Source organism: Hydra vulgaris, chromosome 03, assembly GCF_038396675.1.
Source record: "Hydra vulgaris chromosome 03, alternate assembly HydraT2T_AEP".
Taxonomy (NCBI): domain Eukaryota; kingdom Metazoa; phylum Cnidaria; class Hydrozoa; order Anthoathecata; family Hydridae; genus Hydra; species Hydra vulgaris.
Genome location: NC_088922.1, coordinates 7,793,943 through 7,805,785, shown reverse-complemented (window position 1 = coordinate 7,805,785; position 11,843 = coordinate 7,793,943). Strand labels below are relative to the sequence as shown.

The window sequence follows — 11,843 nt, the reverse complement described above, 5'->3', positions numbered from 1 at the left end:
TCTCTAGATTCCCTGAAGTTCTTCACCCACGAAGCGATTGACTGTCGTCCTGGAACACGGCCACGAGGTGCAACATGGAAGTGCCGACGAAATGCACGCTGTGTGGCGATGATTGATTTACCACAGGAGAAATATGCCTCAACCGCAAAAGCACGTTCCACGTTCATCCATTCCATGACTACTGCAAAGAAAAAATAAAATAATGCGGCTCATCATATAAACTAAACTTTACAGTTTGCGCTCTTGTATAAGCCCCTCCTTACAGTTATCGTAACAAATCACACTTCAGGAAGGCTAATTCAAATAAGCAACTTCTTCTGCCCCACCTTGTATTATTTTTTGAGAATCTCTTACCTTTATTATACCAAACATTTGTGGAGTTTTGCGTGTCTATATATATATATATATATATATATATATAGAGAGAGAGAGAGAGAGAGAGAGAGAGAGAGAGAGAGAGAGAGAGAGAGAGAGAGAGAGAGAGAGAGAGAGAGAGAGAGACGCACACATACAGAGAGAGGCATCTAGATTTTTTATATGTAATAAATTGGCTGGAAATACAGAAATGATCAAGTTTTCTGGTGGTACTTGACCATTATATACGCTAAGTATTTTTAATGTGGCTTTTTTTTCGGTTACCAACAGCCAAGTCAGTGCTTCTCCAACAAGTTTACATGGTATTTTTTGAAGTAAATTAAGTTAAAAATTTTAAATTTTTATATTCCTAATCTATGAATAGTATAAAAAACAAGAATATATTTTTTTTATATTCATTTAACATTATCCCTTTTTTATTAATTTATTATTGACATAATAATAAAGCCAATAATTGTTACTAAGTATTGCATATATAGCAAATTTTAAAGTTCACATTTAAGCAATTTTACATACTTTAGGTAAGTTAGAAGGTTTGAATTACTTTATATTTTATGGTAGTTGTAAGTTCGAAGTGACATTGCAAATTAAAAATTGTTCTGAATTTAAAAAACACAGAACTCTTGGCAGCCGTTGCAATCGATTTAATGGCATGAAAGAGTCGCAGCACTATTTTTATAAGAAAATGTGAACGAAAGCTCACATTTTCTTATAAACAAACTTATAAACTTCAAACTATGTAACGTTGAAACATATCCAGTTTTACTTTCACTTGAAAATTGCATTACGGCAACATTTCTTTAATTTTGATCATGACATACTACATTTTTCGTATAAAAAAAATTAGAGGTCAGTTTTTTACGGCCTACGTATAAAAGCTTGAGTTATTGTTAAGAGTCGTGTTTTTTTCTTATTTTATTAAAATAGTTAATTAATAGTTAGATTTTCTTTGAGTATTTACATTATTTTGTGCTAGATTTTACATTATTACATTATTTTGTGATTTTTTGCTAACTGATTGCCTGCTTCAGTTAATTCCAATAACAAAATACGGAAATAAGTTTTCAGATAGCTATTTCATTTATCAACATGCTACTAAAATTAAACTTACTTGTTGCTAAGATTGCCTAAAACTTTCCATTAAAAGTAAAGTCAAAGGTTTGCAGTTTTGTATTTATTAAAACTAAAATTAATTTTTTTTACCAGGAATATTTATTCGCTTTTTTTCTTTTTTTTGCAAACTTTAATAATAAGTACTACAATCAATACGAGATCTATATTTGATTCTCTACTTTTAGTGGTTTTCACTAGTAAAATCAGCACTGCTATAACAAATCTTTAAAATTTGTTTTACAAATTTTTAATTGAAAAGCAATGACTGCAATGTTTGATTAGAATAGGAGAAATAACATGTAGAATATTAAAAGATAATAAAATCTAAAAAGAAAAAAAAAATACTAAAAAGATAACAAAATTAGACTGAATATATAGGTCTATATTGCATTGTATATATAGGTTCTCCTTTGTATAAAACAACGTTTATTGATTATAAATTTGATTCAAATCCGTTTTTTAATTTTTTACCATTGAAACTTGCAATAGTATATACATCTACGCTATCTTCAGAAAGCTGATACTAGTATTTATGTTGACAACTAAGCGAATCTTGCATTATTATATGTCTGATACATAGGTTTGTCATGTCTGATAAATGTCTTATCATATGTCTGACTAAATATTATAGAGCAGGCTTCTGCCAAAATTTATTCACCATTGTATATTTCTAAAAGACTCACAAAAAATCTACCACTGGTCATTTAAATACACTTACTAAAACCTAGCTCCAAAGGATCACATTGTAAACTGTAAGTAAAAAAAAATGTATAGCCTTCTTCGAGCAAATCATTCATAAGACAGTTGCTTGTAGTGTTGTAAATAGAGCATGAGAGGTTTGCTTGGTTAACGTAAATTATTTAAATTTTGATCAAATTTCAGTACAGTTGGCTATTTCTCTATAAAATGTGGATTGTTATCATCTTTTACATAAGCATTATTGATTTGATTGGATGAATTGAGTTTCTGCTATGAATTAAGAGTGATAAATAACATATAAAACAACGATAAAAATTGTGCTGGATTATTTTTTCAGGAAAGTTACTCAATATTGCAGTTGCAGTTGTTTTATCAAACATTGCCAATGCAAGGTTGAGAACTTGTTTGTTGTTTCCAAGATAAGTGGCTTGATAATTAATTTTTCTTGTTTTTTTTTAGTTCTTATTTAGTAATTGATATTTTAATAAATTTTATAAAAAATATTCTCTACAATGTAAACAATCGGTGGGAAGCTGGCGAATAGCTAGCTTGATAACGATTTTTTTTTTCTCTCATTGTTTTATTTTGTCTTTTACGTCATAAAAATTCAATTTTTAGCATTGGATCTAATAAACTTATAAGAATAAGTAAACTTGTAACATTGCGATTTTATTACGAAATGTCGCTATCTGAATATCGCAGCTTTTTAGCAATGTTACTAGGATGTATCGCCAGATATCGTAACAGTGTAGTTGGCAACAACATAACGAAAAATCTGTTGCTAATCGATAACTATATATTGCAGCTTTATAGCTTTATAACTTTATAACTTCAGGTCGTAGTTAGCTAACTATAATATAATAACAAATCTATAGCTAGTCGATACCTACATATCGCAGCGTTTTAACTCGCGACATCGTTACGACATTGATACCTAGATATATTAATATATATATATATATATATATATTTATATATATATTAATATTAATACTGTAGTTAGTAGTCGTCTTACGTCATTTTAATGTAGTTTCTAGGCTTTTCCTTACGCGCATCTATATTCCACGCAGTTTTTCAAGGAAGAACTGCAAGCAAACTAGGGCTGAAAAACTTTTAGTTTCAAGAAGAATTGATGTTGTTCATTGTTTAAAAATTAAAATAAAAATTCAAATAATCGTTTGTTTGTTGTTGGTTGTTTTTATTTTTCTAATTTTTATAGCCTGTTTTCTTTTTTTAGAAGAAGTTAGAAATAAAATGACTTGTAAAATAGTTTTTTTTAGTTTCTTTTTTAGTAAAGTGTTTCAGCTTCGTCTTTTTAGAAAAATTTTTTCATTCAGTTTTTTCTTTTTAGAGCATTTTAACCGAGCATTATTTTATTTTTCAGCTTCAGTTCAAGAAGCTGGAGACCTTTTTAGTAAATTCAATTAACATTATTATTTATAGATTAAGATTATTGTTTGTAGAAGGATTAATGAGAATAAAACTTTATTTATGTATTTAACATGAAAAGTTTAATAAAATGAAAAAGTTATTTGTGGGCATGTAAGTTTATATAAATAAGTTTGCCTATATTTCAGTATATTTTATATTTCTCTATATCTGTATGTATATTTTCTCTTAGAAAAAATAATAAGGAATAGACAAAGTAAAAAAAATTCTGCTGGAAGTTGTCAAAAGAATGTTGTATTATGCTTCATTTTATGGTATCTAAATATATATTTATTAAAAATTTTTAATTTTGTTACTTAATGGTTTCATCTTTTTCATTACTTTAGATAATTATGTACTGGTTGACATAAGTTTAATAAATGCCAAACTTAAAATAATAGCAAATAATTTTATTTACAATTATTTTAAGTTTGGCAAGAAGAAATTAATCTATACCTAAATTAGAACAGCATGGTTAGACGAATTTGATGAAACACATTTTTTATGTTGCCGTAATGGTTTTGCTTATTTTCACTATTTCCGCAAGTTTTACAAGATTTACAGGAAGTTATATATAATAATTCCAATATCAATTTTTTTAAATATATTAGAATTTATAATGCCTTTTTTTGCTTACTGATTATGTGGTTTAACCTATGAATCATAAGCTGCTTTGTTTTAAAACATTTTGTAATGTTTTTTCATTGTGTAGGTAATCTTGGGCCAGATCAAGATGTTCCCCCAACATTATCAATTGTATATTTCTGACCAGCTTACAGCAGTAAATCTTAGAAAACAATAACATAGCGATCAACTTTTCTTACATAGATTAATGTTTTATTTTCTAACTTTATTTAGTAAAGTTGCACTTTTATAGGAGAAGATGGTGTTCCACCTGGTTTCAGGGAAGTTATTTACTTAAAAGGTCATTTAGAAGTTATAAAAAAAGGTCATTTAGAAGTAATAAAAAGTTCTGGTAAACCAAATCTTTTTATTACCTTTGCCTGCAACCCAATATAGCGGTGTGTGGTAAAAAAAAATTACGCAAATTTATTTTCGAATTTTGTTAATTAATTGTTTATGATAAGTATGTTTTCTTGCCTGTCAAGAGATGTTACTAAGTTGTGGTATTACTCGGCACTTTATAGTGCCGGGTGGTCTTTATTTCTGTTAAGTGTTTTTTAATAAAGACACTTTGGAACTAAGACTAACTATAAATCTTACAATAATTAGTATCAAAATATAAGCACTAGAATTTGTTAAGATACAATCTTTTTTTTTTTCTTTTTTTATTTATTTCAAATTTACCAATTTTAATTTCTTAGAACCATCAGATAAGCGCTAATATTTATATCTTAATTGAAATTCAACCTTCTGTATATCTACTTTTTATTATACTCCACTTTCTCAATACGTTCAGGTATTCTACGATATCATGACCACGACTGATAAGTTAAAGATTATTATAATAACTTTTATTAAACTTAAGTTTTTATGACTGTAATTAATTAGACTATTATCAGATTAGTTATATATATTTTTAGTTTTTTTTTTTTTTGAAGTTCAAACATTGTATTCTTTTTTTTTAGTTATCATTGATTTATTAGTTTGATTACTGTTGAAACATGGTTTTAATTTAGTAAATTTATATGATATGAAATTTCCTTTTTTAATCATTATTCGCAGATATGAAGAGATTGGAATTCTAAACTATTGGGGTAAAAAGAATTTTTTTTTATTGGTAACATTAAAAGGCCTTTTTTTAATGGTTAATCGTGCTATAGCTGTTTTGTGTTATTACATAAAAATATATATATTTTTGTCATTGTTATTAAAACAATAATTTAAGTTATGAATATAATAATTAATTGTAACTTTTTTTTAACACAATGCCTTTAAAACACATCTGTCTCCTCATTGTTTAACAAAAGCTTATTAACAGAGAAGAGCATAATTGGAACACTCTGTTATTACTAAGCTCTTATGTATTTTTTGGTACCGTAATTGATAATGATCATCTTTAAGAAATGTTTTATGAGTCACTAATTCATGAACAAAATAACAAATATTTACAATAATGCTTTTGTAATTTCAGACAATCTTTCTTTTCTTTCTTTTTATTTTTTTAGATATTGGTAAGTTGTTCTTGGCTTTCCTTCTCTGGTGCTTGCTGCTATTAAAAAGAACCTAAGATCTTATATTACGTGGTCTTTACTAAATGCCAAGACCGATAAAAGCGAGCAATACCAAAAAAATTATATTATATGTATAGTGCTCCCATTGCCCTGATTTTTACGGAGGAGAGGAGAGCAACGCTAAACTTATTAAAACTTTTATAGCGTTCTTCAGCGGAAAAACCGGCACAATGACAGCTATATTATATACATTTTTTACACATAATATACTATGTAAAATACATTTTTTACATAGTATATTACATATACTATGTAAAAAATGTATTTTACATTTTTTAGATAGTATATCAAGTTAAATTGTTATTTATTTATTACTAACCCGTTTTACGAGTTGCTTACTGCTAGTTTATATAAATGTTACTGTTATCCGCAGTACCTGGAATTGCTAAATGCTAATGTTTATAATATAATTTAATATTGCAACTCTGAATTTTAAGTGTTACCACAATCTTCAGGCAAGTAGTAAAAATTTAATTTTGCTATGATAATGTGATAATGTGCATTATTTATATATTAAAAAATATAAAATTAAAAATTGATATAAAAATATAAATAATGTTATGAAATATATTACAATAACTGTGCATGTCAGTAATTTATTAGTTAGTCTAGAGATATATAAAGTAGAGTGATAATAATTAATAGTAGGTTGGAGATATATGAAATAGATTAAAACAGTTATTGTTAGTTGTTAGTTAGGTTTGTGGCAAGCTTTGTAATTTTTTTAATAAGTATTTATTTTTGTTGTGGTACTTTGATATAATTTCAGTTCTTTTACTTAGCAGTCCCTCAGGTTTCGTATACGATATAATAGCAAATTTCTCAAATAGACATAATGGGCATCTTTTAGAAATATTAGAGACTATAGAATAGACTATTTTAAAATAGGGGTTTGGTGAAAATTATTTTTCAATCCCAGACATAGTTTAGTAGACTTTATGTAGTTAACATTACTGAATGATGATATGTGGTTGTTATATCAGATTTTCCATTCATCTTCCGTTAATCCAATATAAACTTTATTGGGTTGGTTTTTAGCTGCGATGATGCTCTTGTATATAATGTTTGTGGATTTGCACTTTTCATGGGGCATTCTGCTTTGTTTTGACAATTGCATTTTGGTTCATTATTTTCAATTCTTGAAAAGATATTTTTTTGTTGTAGTTTTTTATAATTGTTTTGTTATTTTCAGTGCAGCTGTAGCTTACCTATACAGTGATCATAATTGTTTTTAAATTGATTAAATATAACTTTGATTGAGGAATTTTGCGAAAGTCTGTTTCATATTGAAGTAGATAAGTACTTAACAATTTGTGGTGAGTGATTAGAGGACGTGTGGATGTATTGAAGATTACCGTTGGATTTTTTGAAAGACCTATCGGTGTTTTGGGCTAAATTGAAAGTGAAATCAAGGAAGTTAACTAATTTAAGATTTGTATTTATATCTATTTGAAATCCTTTATCTTTAAACTTTTGGATTATGTTCTTTTGCATTCGCTCCTTTTCTTGGCCGTTAGAACTACGTATTATCAATTAGCCACTATCACAGTAAAGCCCTATGTTGGATTTTATAATTATATTAAATAGTTCGTTGAGTATGTAGATCCCTACAAGTTCACAAATATCAGCGCCATTGTAGCTGCCTTTTGATATGTTAAAACTTTCATGATTCAGTTTTTTTATCCACCTGTTGTTGTTGTAGTAGTGTAGGGATTTTCGACTATTTTTATAATTCTAAGCTGGTCGTCTGTTATTGTGGTAAGTTGTGTTGCAAAGAAAACGGCTTTATCAAATATTTCGGTAGTTATAGATGGATAAAATTCATTTTTGTCAAATTGGATAAAGAAGCAACTATTTTTGTCTCCGATGCCGTTAAACCAATTAATAACGTCGGTGGTGTTTTTCAATTGGTTTACTTGTAGGCTGTTTCTTAAGTATGTGTTAGTTTATTGTGACTTGAAGTGTAGAAGTTGAAGAGTAGAATTTTATATAGATCATTAATATTATCATCAAATACATGAACTTCTTTGTCGGTTAAAATTTTAAAAATATCTTAAATTATTTTTGTTTAAAACTGATCGTTAAAATTGTTCGTTTCATTTTTTTGTTCCTTTTTCAACTAATTTGTATTTTAACTTGTTTTTCCCGTAGTGGGTATTTTTTTAAAGAGAATAATCAAACTGGCACTCTTTATTTGTATATTCCATTATTGAATATACAAATAAAGAGTCCTTAACTAACAACTACTAGGAGCGTAATACGTAAATGTGTATATACATGAATAAAGAAAACATCTTCATATTATCATGTCTAATACTGTATACTTAAAAGAGTGCTCAACAGATAAACGAGAGCTATATAGTATGTATGTAATTGTTACCCGTAGTATCAGGGGTTGGCTAAATGCTAATGTTTATAATATAACTTAAAATTGCAACATTACTAACACACACTTAAGAAACACTATCTACAAGTAAACCAATGGAAAAACACCACCGACATTATTAATTGGTTTAATAGCATCGCAAATAAAAATATGTCGAATTAGATGAAGTTGCTTCTTTATCTAATTCGACATAAATTGATTTAAATAATAATGATTACAAACATAAATACATACAGACATAAATGAATTTTATCCATCTATAACAACCGAAATATTTAATAAAGCCGTTTCCTTTGCAAAACGACACAAAAACCACAAAAACAGACGACCAACTTAGAATTATAAAACATTATTTACTTATTTAAGTAGACTTGTGTTAGCAAAATACTTTAATAATGGTTCCACTTAAATAAGTAGATTAAATACAAAGATTTTGCTTAATATCATGCTGACGCAGTGCCGTGGCTAGTGTGTTGGAGCCTGACTGTTGAATTTTCTCTTTCCTATTATAAAGAGATGTCTTCCTGTATTTACTTTGTATATAAATTTATAGGGTAAATAAGGGTAATATAAGCACCTTTAGCAAAAATTGAATATTTTTATAAATAATTATGCTGGGTCCAAAATTTTTAGAAATAAGCAATTTTAAGGGATCCCTACTCACGATTCACTTAGATATTTAAGCACCCGAAATTTTTTCTTAAAAACACTCAGTTTTAAAAAAGTAGCAAAAGTGCTCGTATTAACCAGACTACTTGGTAATATGAGCACTTTATATTAGCTCAAAAAAGTTACATTATTTAAGTAAAAAAAATACCAATCTGACAATAAAAACTAATTTTTGGAATGTAGTGATTCATTATTAATAAAACTTATCATTAAAAGGTCAAATTTTGAACCACTTTTTGTTGAAACAATACTACTATGTTTTCCGCAACAACAAAAAAAATTAGTTCGTTATTTTTTCAATTTTATTAAATCAAACCTTTGAACGATAAAAATTCAAATTTTTTGAATTTAAATTACAAAAGATTATTTATTATTGTTAAAATATTACAATTTTTTACTATGCTTTGTTTTTATTCAAAAAGTAATTAATGCCACTGCTATTTTAGGACTTTAAACTAGGTAATTTCAATGAAAAACACAGGGTTTACGCATATAGATTTACGCTAATTGTATTAATTCCTGTTACCACCACATAAAGTCAATTAAAAAAAATACAAAGCAACTTTAACTTCACTGCTTACATCGAAGAAATCCTTAAGTATGCTCATATTACCAAGGTGCTTATTTTACCCTACCCTATATGTATTTATATATTTGGGGTATTATAAGTTCTGACGAAGATCCAACTTATTATATATAACATAAGCGCATGGGGAGGGGCGATGAATACCGGTACTGTTGCACTGGAGCCCGGAGGTAAAGAGGACCTCAGTGGTAGTAACCGGAAAAATCCGAGTAAAATATTATTGTTTTGAATTAAAAATAAATGTGAAAAGGAAAGAAAAACTTTTGAACCAAAAATATTGTCTAATATTAAAAAGTAGAAAACAAACAGAAATTTAAAAAAGTTAGGTAACGTTCTTGTTTTTTACTTATTTCATATATATTGCCGTTTTTTTACGCTGATTTCTTAAAGCAATTCTTGAAGCTAAACTCATCTTCGTTATCAAGTTATTAGTCGTTAAGTTGACAAGTAGCTAACAAGTAGATAACTCACATAGGTAAGTCATGGGAAAGTGTTGTTCAAGAGGCAAAAGTTGTTGCAGAAGTTATTAGAATAAAAAATCACTACAAAATAATATTGGTAATAACAAAAAAACTTGGGATATAATAATGGAAGTGATAGGAAAAAATAAACAAGATCATGGTAATACTTTACCAAAATATGTGTACACTGAAGATGAAAGAACAGTAATTAATGAGCGAAAAGTTATTGCAGAGAGTTTTAATAATTTTTTTATAAACGTCGGTCAAAACCTAGCAAATAAAATAACTCCCGGAAATAAAAATTTTAATTCATATATTAAAGACGAGGACTGTGTGATGTACGAGCTTGAAGTATCTCCTGATGAACTTCGGTTTGCTTTTAATATGTTAAAACCAAACAAAAGCTCAGGTCTTGATGACATATGCCCAAGGGTTGTTAAAGAAGTTTTTGATATTATTGAAAACCCCTTACTAATTATTTTTAATCTTTCATTTAATAATGGTATTTTTCCTAACCTCTTAAAACTAGCAAGAGTAGTTTTTAAAGACCGTGATATTTCTAAATTATCTAATTATAGACCTATCTCAATACTTTTCTAAAATCTATCTCAATAGCTTTTCTAAAATTCTAGAGAGAATAATGCATAATAGGCTATACAATTATTTTATAAAACATAAATTGCTTAATAATAATCAGTACGGATTAAGAAAAGGGCACTCGACAGAACGTGCAGTAATTAAATTAGTTAAAGAAATTTTAAACGAATTTGAAAACAACCAATATACTCTTGGGGTTTTTATTGACCTCTCAAAGGCCTTCGATACTGTGGACCATACTATTCTTCTTTACAAACTCAGAAATTATGGTGTCAAAAATAATAATTATAAACGGTTTTTTTCCTATCTTAATAATCGCAAACAATGTGTATCTTATGACAAAACCTGTACGAAACTAGAAAACATTTCTTGCGGAGTTCCACAGGGATCTATTCTAGGGCCTTTATTATTTATTATCTATATAAACGATATTTATTTAACTTCTAGTGTATTAAATTTCGATCTTTTTGCTGACGACACTCAGGTTTTTTATACCCACTCAAACATAGAGTCAATCTTTATCACTATGAATCGTGAGCTTGACAACTTCAATGAATGGTTGAAAGCCAACAAACTCTCTCTATATAAAATTAAAAGCAAATACATTCTTTTTTCTAAATTCTCCAAATCTGAAACTTTGCCCCTAAAACTCCCAAATATTTCAATAGAAAAAGCAAGCCGCCTTATATTAAATGCTAATAAATACACCAGTGCCAATCCACTGCTTAAAAAGCTTGGAGTACTTAATGTTTATCAATTAAATATCTACAGTGTTCTTTTATTCATGATTAGATTTAAATATCGTATGCTGCCAAATATTTTTGACGACTTTTTTGCTATTAGAAATCATAAATATCAAACAAAGCATTCATTGCATAACTATCAGGTACCAAAAACCTTATTAAAACAGCCTAATTTCTCAATAGCATACCGAGGGCCACATTTGTGGAACTCATTCCCTCCAATTGAAAGTAAAACACTTAATTTCACTTCAAACTTTCAAAGTTATTTTAAAAAAACAGTTACTTGATTATGACATATCTCAAATTCTATTTTATTTTTAATATCTTCTTTTTCAATTCTTAACTTTTCTTTCGTTTGCTTAAAAGTAAAACATATTTTTTTTTTGCTTATTTATCTAAATTTGTATTTATTTCTTTTTTTTTTTATACATATATATTTTTATGAATGTATAAATATTTTTTTTTATGTATAAAAAAATGTAAAATGTTTATTTAAAAGTATTTATATTATTTTATTGATATTGTAAAAATTTATGATAGATTTATGATAGTGTAAACGATACACTGGGGCTAGATGATAAGACTTTTGTC

The 11,843-nt window shown here is 27.5% G+C and overlaps 1 protein-coding gene across 1 annotated transcript; it reads left to right on the top strand.

Moving 5' to 3' along the window:
- Positions 1-10,038: 10,038 nt before the first annotated feature.
- LOC136078433 (uncharacterized) lies at positions 10,039-10,512 on the top strand. Its single transcript, XM_065794207.1, has one exon. The coding sequence runs from the start codon at positions 10,039-10,041 to the stop codon at positions 10,510-10,512; it is 474 nt and encodes a 157-aa protein (XP_065650279.1).
- Positions 10,513-11,843: the final 1,331 nt, after the last annotated feature.

Bases quoted from the DNA above. Each gene is read 5' to 3' on its own strand.
- LOC136078433 (XM_065794207.1), top strand. From the start codon at position 10,039: ATGGAAGTGATAGGAAAAAATAAACAAGATCATGGTAATACTTTACCA.